This window comes from Poecilia latipinna, unplaced genomic scaffold (assembly GCF_001443285.1).
Source record: "Poecilia latipinna isolate Pla-1442-1.1 unplaced genomic scaffold, P_latipinna-1.0 Scaffold258, whole genome shotgun sequence".
In the NCBI taxonomy this organism is placed as follows: Eukaryota; Metazoa; Chordata; class Actinopteri; order Cyprinodontiformes; family Poeciliidae; genus Poecilia; species Poecilia latipinna.
The window spans coordinates 328,504-353,688 of record NW_015112874.1 but is presented as its reverse complement, the minus strand read 5'-3'; the positions used below and the strand labels follow the sequence as shown (position 1 = coordinate 353,688).

The following is a 25,185-nucleotide window of genomic DNA, read 5'->3' as shown; positions in this document are numbered from 1 at the left end:
TGAAAACAAATGTGATGTAAATCCATATTTTCAGGTACACACTTCCAGTTAGAACTGTACGGTCGTCATTGTCTTGTAATTCAATCTCAGGAGCTTTTTCACAATTTGAACCAAATATATGAAGCTAGTGTAGGAATGAAAAGAAACATTTTTCGTTTTTGACCAGTTCTCCTGTTTTCTACAGCAAAACGACACCAATTAAACAAGTTATTTCTACAAATATTATCATTATTCAGAAGAAGCATATTTTTCGATCAGAAAAGTTTTATGTTATTCTTTTACGATACTGTAAAATTAAGTTTTATTTTGAAAATGCAAATGCAAAAATGGTTCTTTCGATTGTAAAGGTTGCTGACCCTTGTTCTACATACAACTAACCCATTATGATAACGTGGAAGATTTTTTTCCCCTAGTTTGTTGCCAATTCATTAAAAGAAAACAAACAAAAAAAGACAACTAAGAAATCACATGTAAACAACTGTGATTGTTTAAATGTGATTAACTATGCCTTAAGTATGCAGCTAAAAAAAAAAAAAGCTGTTTCACATCCTTCAGATTATTCTACAACTTGAATGAAGTCCACCTAGTAAATTCAGCTGATTGGATTTGATGGCACACATCTGTCTATTTAAGGTCCCACAGTTGACAGACCCAATTCTAGTTGCTCAAACGCCAGTGATATTGTACACAATCATGAAAGTTTAACATAAACTTTGAGTCGGTGCAGGTCAGAAAAGAAAGCTGCATCCCAAGAGAAGACCGACATTTCTAGGTAATCTTCTCAAGACATGAAAAGCAAGAAAGGTTTCGTATTCAGACAACTGTTGCCAATATAGCAAAACCTTTGGAATAGACGAGGTGAAAGGACACCGTACAAATGTCAAGCATGGTGGTGGCGGCATCATACTGAGGGACTATTTTACAGCCAGTGTTGGAATAATAAAGACAAACAACTATCTCGCTATTCTTCAACTCAATCAAAACTGTTTTTGGAGGAAATAGAGCAAAATAACATGAACCTTCTAAATTTGCTCCATTCTTGACTGTGCTTTAAAGCCAAGCACACGCAAAGCCACCGACTAATTTAAATTCACTCTTTCAGTTTTGATAAAACACATGGTCAAATATCCAACCAAAAATACCCGCAGAAGCTAAGGAACAAATTGCTGATGTTGATATATTTGACCTGCAGAAAACTCACCATAAATTCAGTCCTAGAAACAAAAGCCTGGTTTGTGTATAAATTTTATTCTCATTTGTTTCAAAAACAGTATTTTGATATGAATCAGGATTACATTTGGTCAAATTTGTTACATTTACATCAATCGATTTCCTCAACGTCCTTTAGTTGAACAACAACAAAATAGCTTATGATCTGTACAATCAGCTTTCCTGGCATGTAAGGTGAATGGTGAGAGATGGTGGTTGAGTAGTTTCAGAGACGAATGCAGAGTCCAAATGCAGCGACGTTCAAAAGTTCCAGCAACCTCAAAGTCTGTCGTTTGATGAGACCTGTGCTCCCAGTTTATGTTTCCTGTCTCTTCAAAGCTGTGCAACAAATTAAAAAAAATGTAGAAGATAGCATCTTACAATGAAAAAGAACATCAGCTTATGTTTCTGTAAAGCATATGGTTAGCATATGTGTTTCTCCAGCAGCATACCAGCACAATAATTTTAATCAGACCTTTCAGTTATTCGCTGTTAAAGCCAAAAAAAAAAAAGTGTTTAAATAAGCACATCAAGAACCACAGTGGGGAGGGGGGCGGGGGAAGTAGTCTGTGTGGGCAGGTAATGACTTTAAAATAGAAATAAGGAGTTCTAGCTACAAATAAATACCACAGATAGAAAATATAATAAAACATATTGCTTAACATTGAGTGTAATTACAAACTAGTGATTATAAATGCAGCACACTGGATACAGATTCTACGCTGACTATTGATGAGTAAAAAAGGTCTGGAGGATTCTCGTTTCAAATCGTTCTCATCCACATCCTACCGCACACAAAAACAGACACACATGATAAAAGCATCCACTCTGACTCCATTCAACCAGCAACAAAAACTCAGTTCCCAGACCACACCAACTTTCTGTAAAAGCCAGTCTGCAGAGTCTCCATTTTCCTTCCATTCACAAGCATATTCACAAAATATGGTACAATTTTAAGGTGGGCGTATGGCTTCCCTCTGTGTATTTCTGTGGACGACAAAGAAAAGGAGAGAAACGACTTTGTTACAAGAGTACCTCAAAAAAACCGCGCAGGTAGTTCCGGTCAGAACAACCGGAGGAATATCTAATTCAGAGACGCGCATACCATCGCTCAGGGGTGCTCTTTGTGTCCATTGTGGGTAGCTGAGTATTTGCGTGTAGGGGCACTTTATGCTGCACACCTCCCCCACCTTCTGGTATGTCAAAATGGTCCCCTCCCTCTCTGTCAGCAAGGAAAGGATCAGAGTCGTATTCATAGGAGTAGTAGGACACCTCTGGCATGGAGCCTTGTTCCTCTTCACCTGCAGGGACAGACACACATTCAGTTAAATAAAAGCTGATGACAGACAAGTACGGCCAACGAGTGATCACAATATCCACCCTGTAAAGGAGGAATTAACTTGTTGAGGAATAAATGACCATCTTAGTAGCATTGTAGATGTCAAATCATCTCAAGTGAGACGTGCCAAGAATCGCTGGGAGTTTGGTTACTTGCCATCATCTCTTTGCGTTTCAGTGGAGCCCCTCGTATGCGCGGATTCACCTATTCACAGATCTTTCTGTGGAACGCAGTTCTAAAGTATACATGGATGTTTTTCTTCCATAGACCTCTAAATATATATATATAAAACATCTAAAATATTTGAAAGAGAATACATTTAGGGAAGTGAAATACAATGGTAAGTGACCTGGTACTGGCTGGCATTTGCAAGGCAGTCAATTTAGGAGAACCATTCACTTTCCTTGGAGCTGAGTAGCCGGACGCCCAAGACAGGAAATAAGGAAGACTGTAGATATTAGCTTCTGTGGTAGTACTAAGACAGTTTCCACTGTGTATATTAATGCATATCAAGGTATATTTGGTGTTTGAACTATTAAATAGGCATTATTAAACGTTGTGTAGGGGGTCTGAAGTATTTGGGAATTTATCAGTTCATAGGTGGCTGTGGCCTGTGTCCCCCACGAACACTGGGGGTCCACTGGTCTCGCATGCAGGAAGCTGCTGCTACAAATATTGAGGCATTGTCAAGAGAAAGACAGGAAAGAAGCGTCGTCTTCAAGAAAAACATGAAGGAAGGTCTGCAATTTTACAGAAAGAGCAAAGACTGATGGTAGGATATTTTCATGTTAATCGTCTTTCTGGTTGCTTGGTCTTGCTGCAGAATCATTTCTCCAGAGACGGAGACTAATTTAAAGCTGCTGTTTGTGTGAAGGGCAGGGAATTATGAGACGGCCTTGATTATAAAAGTTAATATTTAGGACATCGTATCTTAAGATGGAGTTCCAAATGTTGACCAGGAGGGGGCCCCCTTCCGTAAGTTGTTTGACACAGCATGTGACTTTAAGCCTATTTTTCTTTAGTGTTTTATGTGACTAGAGGTATTAGAGTTTCACTTTAAAATGGCTCTGATGGAACGTTCTGCACGAAACCCCACATTTAAAGACTTGCACATGTAGGACCCAAAACAAATGATAAAAGAAATACCGCAGATCAAATGAAGCCTTCAAGTCTGTATTTGACTGTATGTTGACCGCTGCAGCAGGTTCACTAATAAGACAAGTCTGCACACGGAAAGCAATTCCAGAGCTCCAGCTTCCTTCTGTGCGTCTCATTTTCTTGGCCGAACTCATTTTTACCTTTTGCTTTCTCGTTTCTCTCAGAAGGCTGAATTTTAATGGTTTACAGTGACAGTGATTTTACAGTTTATATTAATAGTAAATCTAAAGCGTCACTATAGCTGAGTGTGTGTGTCAGTGGTGGCTCAAGAGACTGCAAAAGGCATGAGATGTAATAATTAACATTTTGCATATTTGCTTTTGATCGCAAGCGACAGGCATATACCTGCATTTGTGCACCGCATTCTTGTGTCGAGCATTTCGCTTTTGTACTGAGGGAGACCTTTGACTGAGAGAAGCTTTGTGAGGAGCAGCTACTGGGAGTTGCAGGCTGAGAAACAAGTCAGAGCAGGTCATGCGACATCAAACATGCATGCACAAATGCACACCTGGATACCGCTAAGAAACTGTAGATAGGACTTAATGTTATGTGTCCAAAAAAATGATGAACACCTCTTCACCCCCACCCTCACCTTACACACACGCACAAACATTAAGGTGTGAGAACTTGACACTTTCAGTAATGTGTTTTCATGCTGTCATTGCCAAAAGGTAATACTTTTACATCCACGCAGAGAAACATCCTTTCAGCGATTCTCTGGCTGCTTATCAGGAGAAAAGGTAAGCTTCCTGACAGCAACAAGCAGGCCCGGTGTGAAACCTATCCTCCCATTTATCATACTGATTGTAGACGTGAGGTGGCGGCAGGGGAATGTGCCTCCACACACCTAGGAATCAGTTTAACCCTAATCTCCTCAGCCCTTTTCCTTTGTGTCTGCTCCTTGTTCTCTTGTTTAGTCCTGCTTGCTTCTCTTTGGACTTTTTTTGTGCTTTGTCACGCAACAGCCATAAACTTCATTCATTGGTATTTCACTTGACAGACCAACACAAAGTAGAGACTATTTGGCGAGTGGAAGAAAAATGATGTATGATTTCAAAAATGAATGACTGAGATTCCTGTTCAATCTTCTTTGCAAAATACACCTGTCAGACTGAATGGAAAGCATCTGTGAAGAAATAAATATCTTGCCACAGATTCTCAATTGGATTTAGGTCTGGATTTAACCATGTATGTGACTATACATGTACTTTACATGTATAGTCACATGTAAAGTACATGTGACCATACTTTACTTAAAATATATATTCTTTTCTTTTTGTGCATGGAGGGTAAAGCCCCCTGGCCCAAATCCAAGTCTTTTGCATACAAGTTTTGGTTCAGAGTAAATATAAACACAAAGGTGTTCATGCATATAGCAAACACCTTTGCGTTTTGCGTATTAGGAGCGTGTGGAAATATGTTGGAAATGTTAACAAAATGACATTAATCTGACATGACAAGCTGCCTCTGACTGATAAAGAAAGTTTGCACAAGCAGAATAACGGCCTCTTTTAGTAAACACAGCTGCCGATTCTTCCAGACGTGAATGTGAAGGATCAGGAGACAACTGCGGATGTGGCATATGAGAAAAGGTGTGGTATGGTTACCTGCGTGTACAGGCACCGAAGGTTGTTCGGTTTCTTGGTTCACCACTGGCTGGTTGTTTTCAATGGTCTTACCTTGACAAACACACACAGAGACAGACATTAGGTCATTCACATAAACGTGGCTTCCACTTTCTCGCTGATAAACAGCTTGGTTTCCTTAGTCCTAACAAAGACTTTTCGTCAAAATGTATCCCTCCAAAAATAGAAGGAGCCAAATCACAAACGAGGGAAACAATAACAGCCTCCTTTTCTTTCCTCAAAATGAGGAAGCCGTGAAACAAATCTGCCCCCACTGAAGCATACACAAACAAACAAGGTCAGGGAGCGCGTCAGTCCTTTTGATCATTTACAGCATGAAACACTTGGCACAGGCTCAGGACTTTTCCCACCAAAGTTTTGTCTATGCCTTTTCCCCAATCTGCTCCGCAACATGAAGGCTCCTTTGTTGTTGGGCTGTGCGTCGGAAAGGAATGTGACGAGGATTTCTGAGGAAGGACAAAAGCACTCTGTCATTTGGAGAGAGCCCTGTAATATGACGGAGAGCGAGTGAGGGTTGGGAGGGGAACGGGGGGTGGGGGGAGGTGGAAGATGGGCAGAAGTTTTTTATTTTCCTCTGAGGACTCGTCCAGTAATCAGTTCGTCACCTGAACAGCTGTTTCCTGAGCTCAGATCAAGGCTCAGACACATTTGCAGGTGCACGCACATATTGACAGAATAAAATTGAGCTGCAAAGCAAAATGTACGTATACGCAGCAGCCTCACATGGAGCAGATATGCAACCGTAAACGGCAAAGTAAATAAAGTGTTTCTGCTCCTTGAATGTTTTCATATTTTGTCACATTACGACCACTAAAATATGAAAACTGTGCAAATAAATATTTTGAGACAATGTTTTGTACAGTCATCTTTCTCTGTAATAACAGCTGCAAGTCTTTTGAGGTAAGTTGATTCCAGCTCTGCACATCTAATGATGTTTTTCCCTATTTTTTTTATTTATTTTAATTTTTTTATAAATAGCTCAGTCACATTGGATGGACAGTGCTTCTTAGTATCAATTTCTTACTCACAGATTCTAATCAACTGCTTTATAAAAAAAAAATAGATTGTATAGCTGTAGTCATCAATTCACCACTAGATTTAATACAGGGTTTATTCTGCGACATTAACAATAAGATAAAATCTGATTTTATTTTATCTGTGTGTATATTTAGGCTTGTTGTCTTGACGGAAGGTGAATACTTAACCCATCTCAAAAGTCAAAATGTTGCAGGATTTGTTCCAACATCTTCCTGGATTTAGCTGCAGGAATATTCAGTTTAACTACAACCAGCATCACTGTCTCAGCTGAAGAAATTCATTTTACTAGCTGGAAAAATTTAAGATGAGCTACTTTTTTAGTTTTCGGCTTTAGGTGTAATAATTTGCGTATTAAAAAAAATGACAATTAGAAAGTCCACACGGAGTATTTTGAGCACTTACTGGGTGAACACTGGGACATGGAGACCTGCTTGATGCGAGTCCCATTTCGACAAGAAGACACCTCCATCTGACACTGGTTCTGGTAGAGCTGCCCATCCGACCCACAGACGGGCTCTCCGTCGTAGCCACAGTCCCTGTAACACGTGCAGCGCTCGATCTGCTCCTGCTCCAGGCAGCCTAGCACATTGTTGCATTGGTTTCCCTGCACAAAACCTGCAGAAATTGGTTAGATGACAGAGTAGCAACTAAGGTGCATGCAAATAATTGTGCGTTTGTTGTGTTTCTCACCTATCCACTGATTCGTTGAACTCTCGACCTCGTTGCAGGTGGGCCCATCACACAGCTCCCGTGCAAGTGGGCTGCTCTCGCTAACGTTGTAGAACCTGGTGGCCTCAAAAGCTGCATGACGAGCACAACGTAACGCCATATTTGCTGCTTTACGACGTTAAAAGTTAAAAACTTGGCAAAGAAGGAAGCTTAGTCCACACAGGAAGAAATTTAGATCCTTTGGTTTTTAACATTTTACAGAACTGCACAAAAAAAAAAATAAAAATAAAAAATTGAGGCATACCTGGCTCATAGTAATCATAGATCTTGACCGGAACAGGTGCTGTCTTGCCCACAATGTATTCCCTGATAGTTTGGAAGGCCACACATGTCATACATTGACTGGGAATCTAAGGCAAAAAGTAGCACATCTGAGATTTTGCACACCTCAGAATCATTCAAACTGTTCGTCAATCCGTACCTTTATTTCTACATACCTCATCAAAGTAGAACAAGACTTTTCTGCCATTCAGCTCATATCTCTTCAACCCCACTCTTTTATCCATCATCAGCTGTAAAGAGAGACAGAAAACAATTATCTGTCAAAATTTGGGTCAGATTTGAAACCTCAATGGATCTCTTTATTGTAAATCTACACAAACTATTTGTACACTGAAGGTAATTCGAGATGTAATTGTCAGGATCACCTCAGGCAGGTGTAAGGTTTGTGTGCAAAGAAATTAAACTACAGACTTGATAGAGCGAGTTGAAAAAGTTAACACATTCATTCGCACCCATAATAAAGATATGGAAAATAAACTTAAACTTCAATAGCAGACAAATGTAATCTTAAACAAAAAAAGAGGAAAAATGCAACCTTTATTTTGAGCACATCTATTTAGTGATACATTTTTCACCACCTCATGAAAAATTTTGTATATTTAGCAAGAAATCGTTTTAGCAAGGAGGCAAAATATAATTAAACATAACTATTTTTATTGCATAATGTTTCAAATTCACAAACTCACTTTTACGACTGATACATATTTTTGCTTGATTTCCTAATCTCGCAAGTTGAAAATTGTCCAAGAGAGACGTATGGGGACATTTGCACAGAAGTTGAAAAGCAGTTATCTGCAGTTTTAAATCAAATGGTGATAAATGGAAATGTATAAAATTCGTCTTAATAGATATTAATAGCAATCAGCACCACAGCGAACTGGACAGCTCCACCTCACCCCAACCCAGAGCTACTTCTCACACAGAAGAAAATATATTTTGTGTGAATAAATGCTGTAGATCCATAACCAAAGCTTTAAATAGTTCCTATTGTCTACATCCACATTTAGAGACTCTACGTGTTTTATCACTACACCACCACTTGTCTGAGTCATGATCTTCAACTCAAGCTGCCCTCGTGGGAAACAGTAGAAAGGTGACTGCAAGGGCTCTCTGCAGAAAATGACTGGCAAATATAAAGAGTAATGAGCACACTGTTGTGAATCTGTGTGAAAATAATAATAAAATAAAATAAAAAAACCCATAAGTTTGTTCCCCCAGTCAAAGGTGGCAGTTTTGGGACAGTGGGGGGTTTATGAGGTGCTCACCTGGAGCTGGCGCCACAGAGACACTCGTATGTAGACACACACTCTTAAAAAAAAAAAAAAAAAAAAAAAAGCATTGTTTGTTCTGTATAGCAACGCAAATCGGTTGTGAACTTCCGCAACTCAAACACTAAACTCACAGCGTCCTCTGGGCTGTGAATCACAGCTCGTTATGTCAGGGTGACAGGAGCCCTGAGCAGTTACTGGACTAATCACTTATGTCCACAGCACCTATGAAATAAGATGAGGCCAAGCTGAAGCCAGGGTTGCCACTGTAAACTTGAGGAATGTGAATGGCAGTCAGACAGTCAGCAGTAAAACCCAAGGGAGGCCAGCAGGGGTTTAAACTCAGCTTGTTAGGCACCACAACTCAGGTCAGCCTCCAGTGACATACTGACAGCACGCTGTGTGTGTGTGTGTGTGTGTGTGTGTGTGTGTGTGTGTGTGTGTGTGTGTGTGTGTGTGTACGTGTGCATGTTTTACATTGCTCTAGGTAGCCACAGAGGTGTCTCTGTAGTAATGGAAGCCTGCAGACTGAGGCCCTATTACAGCCCAGTAATGAGGGACATGCTTCTGATGGGTGACTGGGGAGCTGACCTGGATTCAGCCCCAAAACCTACTTCATACTAGCTGCCACCTTTCTAATTACACGCATTCCTCAACATACCAATGCAACCGACGTCTAATAATGCTTTAAGTTACTCATTCCTTTGCCTAAGAAAAACAGATTGTTTGTTAATGTGTTACTGCTTCCAGCTGGGTTGATATTGGTTTTTCAGAGTAAAGAGACCAGATGATTCACAGCCACTCTGTGTGTGTGTGTGTGTGTGTGTATGCTACGCTGTATGTCTGTAAAATGTGTGTGTGACTTCATTGAAATGTTATTTATTTTTTACACTGCCTTTGGAGGATCGACCATTTCTTTTCTCATTGGCCTTTCAGTCCAAGTCGGTAGAGAACTCATTTCACTGATAATTACGCTGTCTTACTATCTCCAGCAGCATCTTAACATGATTTTTCTTGTTGTTCTGAGGATTGATACGACGGTGGGATAAAAATACATGGAGTATAAAGCAAATAACTTGTATTATTGCTCTGTTACTTGGAGGAGCAGTGACAGTGAGTGGTGCATGTGTGATTCCATACTCTTTCCAGGCTTTCGACATCAGCTCTGAAACCAGAAATCATGGGAACTTCTATGACTGCCATGTTGGATGAGCCTGAATGGAGCCACCTAGACCAGAAGATTAGAAAAATAATGAACAAAATTATCCCCCCCCACCAATCAGCTCTGTACATTTGAACACTGTGAGTCTCTACCTAGCGCAAACTTCTAAAGAGATGTGGAAGCTCAGCTTGTCCTGGTGGGCCGCCGGGTCGTCATCGTCGATGGGAGCCCGGCGCTTCCGACTGAGCTCAGAGCGGTTGTCGGCTCGGCTTCTGGAACGTGACGCAGAGTGCTTGGAAGTCGAAGATGAGGAGGAGGGCTGCAGGCGCTGCTCCTGTAAAGGCTCTTTCAGATCCACATTGAGTTGGAAAGCTGGCTTTGCTACTGGGTCAGGTACATTGTAAGACACGTCGATCTACAGGCAGACCAAAAATAAAGAAGCAGAAAATGCTTAAGATAAACCACATCTTTATAAATGTATAATATATTTTTTTAATTACTCAGATCTGGTCTCCTCTGATTGGAGCACCTTATTTCACATGTTTGCCATGTCTCATAAATGGCTTGTGGAAAACAGCCATTTGTGGGTTTCTTTTTACCAACTTCCCCATCACCAAAAAAGTCAAATGCATGGAGTGCATGACTAACAATTGTCCTGCACTTTCCACCTGAAAAACAAGATTCTGCAGCTCCTCCAGAATTACCTTGGTCCTCTTAGGGTATGAGATATGAATACTTTTGAAAAGCATGGTTTACAAATTCGGAAAAGTACAAAATGGTAATTCTGAAAGTGTGCTTATGAATGTGTGCAGGTGGGGACTATTTGATTGCCCAGCTCTTGCATTTAATCATGGCCCAGGTGTGGCTTGGCTAATGGGCTGCCATAGAGATGCTGATGCACAGAAAATGGGGATTGAGTGAAAGTTGTTGTTATAAAAAAACTGCAAAGCAAAGGAAAGCTGTAAAAAAAAAAAAATCATCGTATTCAGTTGCAGTTACATTTTTGTAAAAATGTTTGGCAATCCACTGCATTTCACTTCTGAACAATTATCAACATAGTTGATGAGAAATACAAGGTAAAAACCTTCTACTGACGACATAACATTTGAATCAACCAGTAAAATTCCCTCTAACAAGCAACTCTGAGTTTGATTTTGTATTTTTTTTTCATTAACTTGCTGCAGCAGCATTTGACACACCTCTTTTAGGCAGATCATTGTGAGCCATAGCATTAGAGCTTCAATTTAGGTAATTTTCCAAGATGGCAAACAGGCATTTACACAAGCTTGAGTGTGTCTAATACCTGCATGAGACAGCAGCCTTCACCTTTGGCGCTGACAAAAAGGCCTGTGGGGATACTGGGTATCTAGAAAAAAAAATAAAAAGCAGGAGAAACAAAGAGTCAGAGGGGGCAGGGAGAGGTGACTGAGTCATTTATCAAGTGAATGAATGCTGTAGGCTGCTGCACTGATGCTAGTGGCTCCCTGGCTACTTACCAGCAGCCCTAAATTGCCCCTAATTAAGTTGACACCCCTAATCATAGCAGAAAAAACATGCTTGGCAAAGGAACTGCTTGCATTCTCACCTGAAAGGCGATGCAGTCAGGGGAGATAAACCCCTCACTGCCAAGTCTGCTTAATGTGTGAGTAAACATGTCAGTGAAGCACAGATCCTTAATCAAGAAACCAACAAGGCGCATTTGGAAAAATCCACCCGGGCTTGATTTGTAAAAACAGAACACAGAGATTGCAGCTTGACTCTGACAAATAGCTGCTCATTAATCACTAGATAGGCGTGTATATACATTGCAGCTTAACTGAATGAAATGCCCCATCCGTCTTGGTTATGACATCGATAAAGTGTATTAATTATCAGCATGCCAAACTGGTGTTCCCATTACATTTGTGCGGAAGAAGAGTGAGCAGCCTCGAAGCGGCAAAACAGGCAACTAAACACGCAGAGCAGTTGCTCTAACCCCACATTCACCTTGGCCCTTTGAAGGAGTTTTTTGTTGTCCCGGTTAAGCTCAAAGGCCTCCTGGAAGTCCAGGTTGGTGGAGGCCAGAGAGATGGTGAGGTTGACCCCTCCTATGTATGAAAGGATGGCGTACTCCGACAAGGCGTGCAGAGCCACACACGTGTCCTAAAGAGATCGGTTTAGCGCAACACACATTTAGAAACAAGTACAGTGTTGGGTCAAACAGTCTTTATCGTTTTTTTTTGGTCACACTTAAGTGTTTCAGGTTATCAATTTTTTTTTTACATCAAAGAAAGAATCATCAAGAAAAATATTTTTTCTGAATATGTATGTTTTAATTATACCTTGCTACTGGTGCACCTGAATTACCCCACTGTGGGACAATAAAAGATATGTCTATTCTAAAAAAAAAAATAACAAACAAGAAATACATTTTACAAAGTTACCTGTGTGGAAGAGAAACCACCCAAAGCGTTCCTTTGCTGGGAGAGCCACTTGACCACAGGCAGGGCAGAAGCAACGTCACCCAGGACGGTGTAGGTCAGAAGACCGTAGGCTGTCATCTCCACCTCTGCTGACACAACTTGGAACAAACAGCTACGTTTACAGACAATTCTCAGGGTTGTTTTATTTGCAGGAACTAAAACTAGAATTAGAACAGTCCAATCACGCCAGTCCCCAGAAATTTTTCCAAAAGGTACCTACCTGACTGAGCGAGACCATCACTGAAGCCCATGAAAGTATCTTCGTCTGTCACCGTGCTGCCAGTCAGGCTCCAGTGGGTGAGCCCATCTGCGATAACAAAGGGAAACAGTAAATAGACTAGTTTGCAACAATCGATACCAATCTTAATTTAATGTTGCCTTAATAAGCCCGAAGCGTTGTTTCTGTCACTGAAATTGTGCTTACTAATTGTTTAAGCTACACTCGCCTCAGGTCCCGTGAGGGAAATTGCATTTATAAGATGAGATCTCTGTGGAGTTCTGTACATGCTTTTAATCACTCATCCTCACACTTGGTGGGAGTATTACTGCAGTTTGAATGCAGGTTTTTTTTTTTTTTCTTGTTTTGTTTATTTCTTTTGCAAATATGTTTTTTGTTTTTTTTCATGGTATGGAACTTGAACTTGAATCACAGAGGTAGCAGTACCGTGAGTGATGGCCATGTGGTTGAGGCGACGCAGAGCCAACGGAGCATAAGGGCTGCGGAGCAAAGACAGGGCGTATGCAGACAGAGCTGTGGTGTAAGGGTCGTCAGCAGAATACGTGTTGCTTTCCAAGAAGTCCTTGGCTTTAGCCACTGCCACCTTTTCTTCCTGTACAAAACAGTAGGGTCAGAAACTCATAGGGTACTGATTAAAGTCAGAAACTCACATTAACTGTTACCCCTAAAACGTTTACGTATTAGTCAATTAGTCATGAGGACACCGTTGTCCTTAATATAGTTAAGGGGTAATAAATAAATCTTTTATATATATATATATATATATATATATATATATATATATATATATATGATTTTTGTTTTTGTTATAAATTACATTTCATATTTTTTTCTTCTTATTTTACCCACTAGATACATGTACTCAAATAAAAATGCTAAATTTGTCTGAAATTTTCCAAGTTAGATTAACAAAAGAGGGACCAACAACTCTGTCCACATCTGAAGTTGTCAATTTATTCTCCATGTTGTGTTTACTGGCACATTAAGAACCTACCATCTCCTCAATTCAGATGCAAAAACCTCCGGTTTACTTTTGAACCGGCCGTCCGCCATACAATGGCTCAACAGTTCCTTCTGCCCAAATTGAGCTATTATATACACACTCATTTTGTCCTTTAGTAAGTTCAGTTTACTTTCTTCTCATCCATTTAGATTATAGTCCTCTGGAGTCATCTTGCTGTAATTGGCAGTGTTGCCTTTTAATTAATGGAAACTGGAAAGGAGGTCAAGGTATGGCTTTGAAGTTAAGATTACCTTTTCATTTTTTATCAACTCTAGACGGGCAAATTCTAAGAAGAATCCCTGTGGAGATAGACAGCGGCACGAAAGTGGAGAGACGGATGGAAACGGGCCAAAGAGATGAAATACCAAATAAATTCAACTACTTAGGAAACTGGTAAGAAAAGACACAAAGACTTTCAAGAATTTGCATCCTGGATATTCAGCTTCTGAGGACTGATTTTACTGAAGGGGAAGTTTTTTGTAAAAAAAACTCAAGATGGTTAAATGTCCTTTGAAGAGTGGATGAAAGAGTGAGAAAAGCACAAAAGAGGTGTGTTTCGTGAGGCTAAAACTGCTGCTGCATGTCAGCCCGAATGTTTTGAAGCAGGTACATTAAAAGTGCTGGGGCATAACAAATGTGAGTGGGCCGACTGCCAACACATCCATCTTCACAACTTTCGGGAATGCATTGATACGTCCATACACGAACCGGCCCGGTGGGATGGGCCTCCCTCGCTTCTTTAAGTGGGTCGGGAATAACTCTGGGTGTTTACTCTTGTGATGATAAAAAAAAACCTCCCTTAGTAAAGTTAACAAAAATAAATAAATAAATCAAATTCCACATCAGGAAATTTTGTATTAAACTTGATTTTTAGATTAGATTTTTTAAATGTAACTCTATTTTTTCATCAGAAAACTCCCTCTGAGGACTGACTGTTAAATGGAAGAAACATGTTTTTGAACTCACCTCTGTTGTTATCCCCGTCTCCAAGAGAGCTGCTACCACATAAGCAGTGAGAGATATCTTGCCATGAATCCCTCCCTACAAAAGAACATCATAAGTTATTATCTCATAAATGCCCAAATCCTCCCCTTAAGTACGTACCAAAAAGATGTTGTAAAAGTTACATTAATAAAGCCATTAAAAGTAACCTTATCAATAGCGTGACCGTGTTATTCAGACTCAATCTTTAACATCAGTGATGAATGGGGGGATGGATAGGTGGATGGATGGATAGTTGGGTGGATGCAATCTTGTTTCAAAAGGAACATTATTTCTTTTGAAACACTGTTTCTTGGAAATAACATTTATAACAGTTGGAAAGCCAGGTTATTTTTTCTTTAATCAATGCCACATTTGTAAAGAAACTGCATTTGTTGAGTAGCAGACTTGAGCCCATTAAAAACTGCCAAAAAGCTTTTTGTCTGCTGGGGAGTCTTGCTTGGAGATTCTGTTACTTGAGGGGATGAGAATCAGGCGCCTGATTAACAATATCTGTGAGCACCGGTCGGATAGCGTCTGCTCTAATCTGAGAGGAATCCGTGCCATTAGGGCAATTTCAGTCCTCCAGGATGACAACACTCACCTCCATAGAGTGGGGATTATCAGGGGCAATCCACAAAACTTGGAGGAAAAGAAAATGTGCTGTTCACACCAGAGAGACCAACACACCTAGTGGCTGCCAGTGTGGCTGTGTTGGGTGAGGATATCATCACACAGCAGTGTGTGACGTCTATGGCATCCAGAATTAGGATGAGGTCTCGGGCAAGTACTCCATGCACTACTCAGGCAAGGAAGTAGCGCATGTAAAATAAATAAGTTGTTAAATTCCCAATCTGCCATGTACCTTCAAACATCAACTATACAGTCCAATAAACAACACATCAGAATGAGCTGTTTGGCATTGACAGATACATTTTTCATGGGTGGAACCCAATTTCTTTAAATGTGAGCCACCATTTGACGGAAAACTAGCAAACAAACCCAGATGGGGAGTACTGGAAAGAAACACGGATTACCTGATTAAGTTCAGTAAGTCTTAAATAAGACAAAGCAATGGCCAGCTTTCTATTTTCTTTGTTGTGTTGCTGAGTTAAATTTAAATTGGCAGGTAGAAAAACGGCAAACTGCTTTAAACTTACATCTATCCAAACATAGGCCTACCTGCAGGTCTTTATTGAGGATGCGTCCCATAGCAGGAAAGGAACCGTCTTCTCGCTGATGTTTGATGAGCCAGGACTTGGCTGCCCGGAGCTCTTCGGGGTCAATGAAGATAAATCCCCGAGACTGAGCAAAAGACTTCAGAACAAACGCTGTCAGCCTAGAGGACAGGTGAGCAGAGATGAAAGAGCAGGTAAGAGGAAGAAAAATTAAGATCCTTAATGAGAGTTCACAGTACCTTCTAACAAACATCTGTAAAATACACATCACCCCTTACAGGACAACAACTGGATATTAAAGTGTTTTTCAAAGAGCCACCCGCTTTCAATTTGTCATCAGAGGACAGGAATGTATAGATGATTTGATGAAATGGAAAGAAGAAGAAAGGAATGAGGAGGGGAGCAGATGGGCAGTTTGATCAGTGCAACCGGATGCAACAGCTGTGCTCTTGAGAATGTGAAACTGCACAGAAGCCAATCGAGCATGTTTCTGGTTGGGAGTAAAACATTCCCCAAAAGCATTCCTCAACTTATGAAAGCACAGATCCTAGGGATGAAGGTCTGTGAATCCGGACGGCCCAGGAGTGCAAATGAAGGTTCGTGAGCTACGGTTTCAGCGGAGAAGAGTCTGTGGAGCGAGGGAGGACAGCCAGGTCAGTCCTGGGTTCATGACTGAGCTCATAAATATACATAAACAATAGACCTCCTGGTACTGAGTGGAAGCTGCTGTCTTTGGCCAATAGCTGATGTGACAGCAAGTCTTCCATTACAGCAACTCTGACCAGAGTTAGGTAACTATAGGTGAGGTAAGTTGTTTATGAAGCAAAGAAAGAATAATGAGATGGAAAGGAAGGAAAACACAAACAGGTCACACTTTACTTTCCTAATGTGGCCCATAAGTGAGATCATAATCCAAGAAAATAGCAACAGGGGAATAAGTAGGGGGAAAAAAAAGAATGGTACGAACACTCATAAACCAAAAACATAAAATCTTTCCTGACTGGAAGCTGGATTATTTCTCCCCTGAGACAAAACTGATGCCACAGTTCTGGCTTTAAATGTTCACCCTCAAGGAAAAGCTCTGGAGAGTGTAAATGTGAAGTGCTTTGGGAAAGGAAGGAAGCACAAGGGAAGCTGACTTCCGCCCCTCAACCCACAAGCTGGAGAATCCTAGTAATTTTCTTACTCTTTCCCTGTTTTCTGACTTCACACTTAAAAATCACTCCTCTCCAGCTCCACTCTCTGAGAGTGTATCTAAAAGAGGCTTCACGATAAATCCAACCCGGCTGCGGTTTTACTAGGAATGTTATGATTTGGACTTAAAGCTGTCCAGATTCTCTCTGGATGATTACTTTATGGAAAAGCATTATTTACTAAAAAGATAGAGGACTAAGAAGTAAAGTGTGTAGACCTGGTATTTAGCCACCTAGCCTTATAGGAATCTATTGACAAACACAAATTGCCTGAGAGCACCAGCTTGTAAAAATAAAGAAAAGCTTTATTTAAAAAAAACAAATGTTTTTCAGACTTTACACAGTTTATTACAAAAGTATGTTTTTTGAAAACCAATTTTTAGATTGTACATAACTTTATGTGTGTGTGTTTTTTTTACTTGGTAATGCCCTCTTGATCTCATCTACTTTGTGAAATGCAGCAGTCTGTCATGCAGAAAAATACCCACAAAACATGATTGTGCAAATCTAATTTGGCACAACTAGGATGGTGTTCCCAGGCTTAGAAGTGTCCGTCTTTTTCCTTCAAACTAATCAAAGATCATTAAGCAGTTATATTTCAGTTCCTTCCAAAAATTTACGTTTTTGTGCCTTGAATGCATTTTGCAAACTCTAATCTGAGTTTTAATGTTGCTTTTGTAAGTCAGTGACTTCTGTTTCTCTGAGTGGACTTTCAGCCAATGTATGGGTAATAACACCCTCTTACCAGCTTCAGTTTAGGTCTTTACAAGGTCTTTTGCATTATTCTAAGACTAATACACACATTTTGTACCAAAACAGGCCTTCCTATTAAGTGCAATGGCTAACTATTTAACTGATACTTGTAATTGGGTAAGTGTATCAAATGAATAGATACATGCATCAGATTTGTATTTATTGAGGGTATTGTAGTATCTACAACATGTGTATATTTTACAGTGTCCCTTAAGTATGGTAGATAAGAATTTCATAATAAATTACATATCTTCTCCTTGTGAATGAATAAAAAACGCAATGGAACCGGAAGAATTCAGTCTGATTTAATGTCAGACAGTGAGAAAAATATATTAACCTTTTTATAAGTTGAATGTAAATATCTGATTCCAACTACATAACAGCATTGCCAGTTTTGTTATATACCAAAATCTTACTTACATAAAACTTCACAAAATCTAAATATCCATATGAAAACAAATCCCCCCTCCCAAGACCATAAAAATTATCATACTTCATGAAAATCTTATTTTTTTCCAGCTTTAGAACAGAATACAAGTAGATAAGAATGAATCATCATAATTTAGATTAGCCAGACCAAGACTGATAGCATAAATTAAATTGTTGATACTGTCTGAAATTCTGTGATTTCAGATCGTAGAGACACACAGTATCTTGTCTCAGTTTATCTTTAGCCAAATAAAATGGAATAACTAAACAAGTAAACATTAACACACATGCTGGGGAAATTAAAGGTTGATCCGTTGTTTCTGACAGTGAGCAATGCATTTCTGCATTTGAGAGGAGGAGGAGATTAATTTAACATTTTACTATGTGAAATGCAACATGGTAACAGTTTTAACAAATATGTAATAAAACATATATTTTTTTTTAAAAGTTGCATGCTGCAGATTTAAGTCTTAAAGTATGGCTCAATTCATGAAAAAAACAAACAGTCAATCCTTCTGGTTAACCTACAAAAATACTGAGCTCTTCCTTCTAAGCAAGAGTCTTCCTAGTGCCAGTCATTTAGCTTTAGGTTAATTCTGTGAACTTTTAACGGCCCTGGCTTGGAAAATGGTAAATACTGCACCCTAATTCACTGCCAGCTGCTGTCATTTATTCTGAATTACTATATTCCACCAATTTCCCCTGTAAAATGTGTTTTAAATGCTGGGAAATATTAACACAACATTACAGCAGGCAATTAAAGCACTGCTCCACTCATGAACTCTGGCGCAACAACAAAAACCGGGCTTGTTTTGGAGGCTAACGTGTTGCTGATTGATTTATAAAGTGTCTGTTGCAGGTTTACTCATAGTTCACTGTTTATTTAGTGCCCACAAACCACATTTGTTGCCCCGAGCACCGCAAGAAAACCCCAAACTACTGCTTGTCACATCCTCACATGCTCTCATTAAGAAGATTTAAATCCTACCACAACAGTTTAGTATCACCAATTACACTAAGCATAAGGAGTCATTAGATAGTATTCATAACTTTTACTTTACAAGGAATAAAAAAAAGAAAAGGCAAAGGCTCCAGACAACACATAATACTGACTCCAATCATGGCATTTAGAGTTTACAGGGTCAAAACTGCATAGGTCAATTTTGATGAGAATGAATTTTACCTGCCTCGGGGAGCCAATCATAATGTTTGTTTTCAATCGCCTGCCGTTTATAAAGCCTGCTGTTTTACAGTCTCAGCTCTATTAAACATCACAATACCCACCTGAGCTCATAAATCAACAGGAGGAACGAACATTAAGAATGAGACCTTAAATTACAAGCGGAGGAACTCCACACCACAGGGATACGTTTCTGTTTAAGAGCTAACTGGCTGTGTGAAAATAAAAAAACTACTTTATTCAAATAAAATAAACATTTCATTTAGTAAATAAGTAAAATTGCATGCTAAATTATTTTTTTTATTTTGTATTTTTTTTTCTTGCATTATAAATTCTCCACTCTTATGCCTTTATTCCAGGAAACACTGAACAACTCTGCTGCTCCTTGCGTGTATGCATGTACAACTCATTTACTACACTTGCTTACCACATACTGCCTGAGGAATCCCTTTCACCAAATGCACTGTACGAGCCATCCTGCCGTTTATAGGTCAGCTGTCTTTGGTAACCTGGATGACAACAGAGAACAGATTTGCTGTGAAGAGGAGAATATCAGGAAGGATTAACTCCCTGAGTTTCCCGTGCAGAATTTGTGAATACTCTTATTTTCATGAGTAGAGTGACCAGTGTGTTATATTAATAAAAGTCTTGTCCATCCAACTACTTTTGATATTAATGGAAGAAAATGTAAAAAGAGAGAGAAAAAAATAATGGTAGAAAGGCTGAGTGATGCAATTTGTGATATACAATCCAAAATGTTTATATGTGTTCATATAACACTGAGTACTTTTGTCACTCATTTCAGAGAGTGAAACTCATAAAATATATAGAGTCATTACACACAGAGTGAAATATCTCAAGCCTTTACGTCTCGTTATTTCGATAATAATAGCTTGTGGAAAATAAAAACCAAAACTTTTGTGTCTGAGAAAATCTGTGAAAACGTTAAATAGTGGGAACTCATGGTGTCACACCCAAATTAGTTAATTAAGTCAAAATACTTGAAAATATTTTCTGAACCTCCAAATGTTTTCTCAGTCTGGGTCAGTAGGCTGCTGAGTTGATAGGAAAAGGAAAATATATAAATTGAGAGCAGCTGCAGATGAAAGTGAAATTTGTATTTAATTTGGAAATCAAGATCCCAGCGTCTAGAAAAAGAGTTCAGAGTCCATGTTGCTGTAAGCTCAGCGTGAAGTTTTCACATTCCGATAGTTTTGGGTGAAATGCCATCTGCTGATCTTGGTCCAATGTGTTTTCTGAAGTTCACATTCAATACGGCAGTCTAACAGGATTTTTTTTTAAAGCGCTTCATGCTTTCATCTGCTGACAAGCTTTATGGAGATGCTCATTTCATTTTCCGGCAGGACCTGGCACCGACACACACTGGCAAAGGTAGCGAAAGCTGGTTCAGTGACCATGGTGTTCCTGCTCTTGATTGGTCAGCAAACTGGTCTGACCTGAACCTCGTAGAGAATTAATGGGATATTGTCAAGAGGAAGATGAGCAACAGCAGACCCAATGATGTAGATGGCCTGACAGTTTCACTTTCTGACATGAATTGAACATTTTTTATATGTTTTGAGACACACTTATGTTTGCAACTCACTTGCATGTCATCCAATTGAATTGAATGAAGGTAAACTACAGAATAGAAAATAACAAAGTTGGTAAAATTGTGGATTATCTTGTTTTACTGAGTTCCTTACCAATTTGAACAGTCAAGAGGTACTTGGAACATGTAAAGAAAGCAAAAGAAAGCAGAAAATGCAATTTTTCAAGGGTAAAGTGAGGATTTTCCATTAGACTCAGGTTGCGACGGTGCTGCAAAGCATCTCCTTCACTAATAGACAACAGACAATTTGCATCACCACTGGGTGACACTGAGGGACAAAGTGGACTGAAACTTTTGTTTTTGCTTTTAGTTTAATCTTTAATGTATCTGTATATGCTGGTAGTCAGTTGTGTGTGTGTTAAATAATTTTTGTAGTAATTAGTATAGATTTCTTTGTAACTGCTTTGTTTAGCGGAAACACCCTCAACTTTAGTGGTAGGGTCTCTATCTATTGCAGTAGGCTTGTAGAGTATTTGGGGAGGTTTTCTTTTAGTGAGGATAGGCTGCTTTAGAGCTTTGTGTTGGCCTAAAGAAGCACTGATGCTGTGACCCTGTGCCAGAAGCTGTAGCTGGGTTCTGCAACACAAAACTTCACACAGGTAGAAACACATATGAATGTAAGACAAAAAAAAAAACCCTGGACTCCAGCTTCATTACCTTGAAGCAGATAGTCCGTGGCTTCGTTTTCAACCTCAGGACTCAGCTGCCCGGTCTTCTGAAGGTACTTCAGAACAAAAACATTGGGTGCAAAGTGAATCATGTTCTGCTCTCCACAGCCAAAGGGCAGCCTCAGCAGTTTATCCAAGTTGTTTAGAGTTGGTCCCATTACGTCTCCTGTTACAGGTGCACAGACGTAAGCATAAAACATTTTTTAGTGTGTTACACTGAGAAAGTAAGTGTATTTTAGTGTTAATTAAATTGGGATTTTTACAGTGTGACCACAGGTAATTTCAGTACCTTACAAAAGTATTTACACTTCTTGAACTTTAACCACATTTTGTCATAACCACAAGCTTCCATGTTATCGGGATGAGTTCATATGACAGACTACCACAAAGTAGACCACAACTCTAAAATTCTTTACAAATACAAAAATGTAAACACTTGGGAGAATTTACTTCAACCCCTACAAACGTTTAATTCTCTAAATAAAATTCTGTACAATCAGTTACCTTCAGAAGTCACTTATTTCGTAATCCAAGTCTTGAGGTTAATTTAATATCAATATAAAGCCAGATGTTAACCTCAAGACTTGTATCAATCACAAGTGGAATGAAGTTCTTGCTATCACATGAAATCCTGACAAAATATTTTGAGAATATGAAAAGGTTTAAGGTGTATGAATACTTCTGAAAGGCACTCTGTATGCCTCCAACCATAAACTACCATACCAATCATAAATGCAGTGGCCCTTTCCGATCCAGGCACCATGTTGTGCGGTACTCCAAGAGTGAAGGCCTCATTGTGGTCATCATCAGAGTCCTCCTTCCTCCAGATTTTAAACTCTCCTACAGAGCCCCACCCAGTTGAGAACCCAATGTGTTGCACCTAGATGGACAAAGACATACGCATATATTTCAAAATAATCTGTTAGCATAAAGTACCAAAAAATTGTACATCATACCATGAAAAAGTCAAACCTGTCCTGGAAACTGGCCTGCCCACTGCAGGATGATAGATTCATTGGATGGATGCAAACCATGGCCCACCTAGACAGAAGAAAATGCAGACAGAGGAAAGTAAAAAATGCCTTGCTAATGTTTTTATTGTTTGGGAAAACATCTAATCCTACACCCTGTCAATCAAAACGCCTCAGTAATAAAATGAATCGGCTTGAGAAATATACTGATATACTCGATCTTTCTAAAATGCTGCTGATCCCAACAGAATATAATTAAATATTTAATAGCCTAACGTACACCACATCCTTTCTGGTAGTTTAATCCATCACCTGATTGAACCGAAGGATGTGCAAGGCAGAATCACACAATAACTGCATCACAAAATGATTGAGTTTATTATACACACACACACACATATTTATTTTTCTCCTACCTGTACCAAGCCTCCTCGCCAGCTGATCCAAAAACTGCGGAACTCATCCCAGGACAGCATCCCTGGTGTGGACACACTGACCAGGGGCTCACCCATTTTGCCCAAGGAAATCCAGGAGCGAGTATTTTGCCTCCCTCCGAGTACAATCTCAATCATCTCCGCACTGTCGTGAGGACTAGCAGAGAGGGCAATGTGGGCGTCGTTGTGGGTCTTCACAGCCACCTCAAACTGAGTCATCTTGGATGGCTTTTTGACATACTGATACTCATATTTATTCGGAGTAGAAATGTGGATTCTCTCTAAAAGGGATAATATGAAATGCACTTTTGTTGGGAAAGTTTTGTACATGATTGTTGCATAGTAAATACTTATATATTTCAATTAAATATTATTAGAAAAAAAGACTCTTTTTGGGAACACATTTGGTTTTTGGAAAACATTTTTTAGACAGTATAACTTGCACTAACCATTGGGACAGAAGAAAACACTGTAGGTATACTCTCTTGATAGACCCTCTGGCTGCAAGCAGATTGTAAAGCATAGAAAATAGAAAAGCAAGCAGTTTGCAGTTATAATGTGCTCAAACAGTATATAAACAGTTTTTTTTTTTTTAAATAAATGACAATGAACGTCTACTCTTTTACCTCGACAAGGACAGTCCTGCGAACATAATCGATGCCAGTGGGGATCCTCCGTTCATCTGCATAATTACCACTCTTGCCTGACAGTATTCCATCTGAACAGCAACTTGGTGAACTGTAGGCAATAGCTCGAGCTTTTAAGATAAAAAAAATTAAAAAATCATAATCATTCATGATTTTATACATTCTCTAGAAATATATCTGCTGGATTCTGCCTAGCAAGAAATAATTTCACTTAAGACAGAGAAAGAACTATTTTTAACAATTTAGCCAAAATTCTCTTAAGCTGACAAATTTGTTGATTGGTAATTTGACCATCAGTTTTTACAGAAAGTTAGCAGAATAACTTGGACTCCGAGTGAATATGAATAGGGAAATAAACAAAAATGAATAACCTAGCCCCCAAACTAAGGAGAAAATAAAGAAACAAGTGATGCTAAGGTAATGTGGCTTCTCTAAACCCATGGAGAATTTCACAGCCGTCCTAAAGGTTTTCAAAGAACAGATGAAACTGGGCATCTGTTTTTGCCACAGTCCAGCAAAACAGTTAGAGACCCACCAGTACATCAGAAAAACAGTTTGATTATGGAGACCTTTCATTTGAACTCCTTAAACCCAACTGGGGCGTATCGGCCTATTTCAACCACATGAATCCCTCTTACTGAGCAAAAGTCATTTGAAGATTGTTTTGCAGTAAGTGCTGTTGCTACTGCCAACATCTCTTTTATTTCATCTCTCCACTGACGTCCAGTTGATTGAATGGTGCTGTCAAAGAGTTTTCTTAGAATGCTCATTGTCTTATCTTTTACAGGAAACAAGCTCTACTCCATCCTGCCCATTGAAAATAAATAACCAGCCCTGTATACTTTAATACCATCCTTCTGTAAACCTCTTTTAGAAATCCGGTTCATTTTTGTTGATTCTCAGACCAAGGCAGTGTCTGGTCACATGTAGTGACTATAAAGGGCCACAATCATCTGCAGTTTTGTGATGAGGTAGGAGTGCTGGCAGAGGACAGTCTGGTAGAGGTCGGATGTTGCTAAAGCAGACATAATGGTCTCCTTGGAAGGTCTGGTCCCCTCTGATTAAAGTATAAGGCAGTTAGAACCCTGTACACATGCACTGGAGGCTTTAGCTTTTGCGGCCAGCACTGATCCCACTCTTTGTAAGAACCCTAGAACAAGGGATAAGAATGCCCACCAAGGTTTTACTTGGTCTATCCGCCAGTCTATGTCAGTTGGCATTTTCTTCCTAAACCAGCAGAGGTTCAGACATTTGATTCAGGTGTGTTGGACACATCTAATAGTTGCAGGGCACCAGCCCTTGAGTCCTGGATTTGAGGATCCCTCCATTAAATGATAGTTATAACTGTCTTTTTTTCTGTATAATTATGAGTAGTGGCTGTCAGGAATCTGTGCAGACTGTAGTTCGAGGTATAAGGTTTCAAAGTGGTAAAAAAAAAAAAAAAACAATCAATAAGCACCATTAAACTGCTGCTGAGAATGTTCTCTGAGGTTATTAGCACCAGCTAAACCATAAAGCTTCAACACTGCTTAAACCCTGTCTGAAAATATACATGTCACATAAAAATCGAATCTGAACCGCAAGGGAAAATAATATAACAATGGA

At 39.5% G+C, this 25,185-nt stretch overlaps 1 protein-coding gene across 1 annotated transcript in view; it reads right to left on the bottom strand.

The window, feature by feature from the left end:
* Window positions 1–1,227: 1,227 nt before the first annotated feature.
* The window catches only part of cpamd8 (C3 and PZP like alpha-2-macroglobulin domain containing 8), a 45,104-nt gene continuing 21,146 nt past the window's right edge, over window positions 1,228–25,185 (bottom strand). The window contains exons 21-43 of the mRNA XM_015033127.1: window positions 23,560–23,690; window positions 23,383–23,434; window positions 22,916–23,214; window positions 22,501–22,569; window positions 22,252–22,408; window positions 21,518–21,694; window positions 19,676–19,757; window positions 15,698–15,854; window positions 14,501–14,575; window positions 12,958–13,123; window positions 12,514–12,600; window positions 12,255–12,391; window positions 11,818–11,973; window positions 11,135–11,197; window positions 9,984–10,246; window positions 9,810–9,897; window positions 7,557–7,631; window positions 7,364–7,469; window positions 7,081–7,191; window positions 6,793–7,005; window positions 5,314–5,385; window positions 2,315–2,510; window positions 1,228–2,196 (exon numbers count right to left, since the gene is read on the bottom strand). Of these exons, the coding sequence (XP_014888613.1) occupies window position 2,196; window positions 2,315–2,510; window positions 5,314–5,385; window positions 6,793–7,005; window positions 7,081–7,191; window positions 7,364–7,469; window positions 7,557–7,631; window positions 9,810–9,897; window positions 9,984–10,246; window positions 11,135–11,197; window positions 11,818–11,973; window positions 12,255–12,391; window positions 12,514–12,600; window positions 12,958–13,123; window positions 14,501–14,575; window positions 15,698–15,854; window positions 19,676–19,757; window positions 21,518–21,694; window positions 22,252–22,408; window positions 22,501–22,569; window positions 22,916–23,214; window positions 23,383–23,434; window positions 23,560–23,690 (2,933 nt within the window). The 3' untranslated portion in view covers window positions 1,228–2,195. The remainder of the gene's footprint in view (window positions 2,197–2,314; window positions 2,511–5,313; window positions 5,386–6,792; window positions 7,006–7,080; window positions 7,192–7,363; window positions 7,470–7,556; window positions 7,632–9,809; window positions 9,898–9,983; window positions 10,247–11,134; window positions 11,198–11,817; window positions 11,974–12,254; window positions 12,392–12,513; window positions 12,601–12,957; window positions 13,124–14,500; window positions 14,576–15,697; window positions 15,855–19,675; window positions 19,758–21,517; window positions 21,695–22,251; window positions 22,409–22,500; window positions 22,570–22,915; window positions 23,215–23,382; window positions 23,435–23,559; window positions 23,691–25,185) is intronic.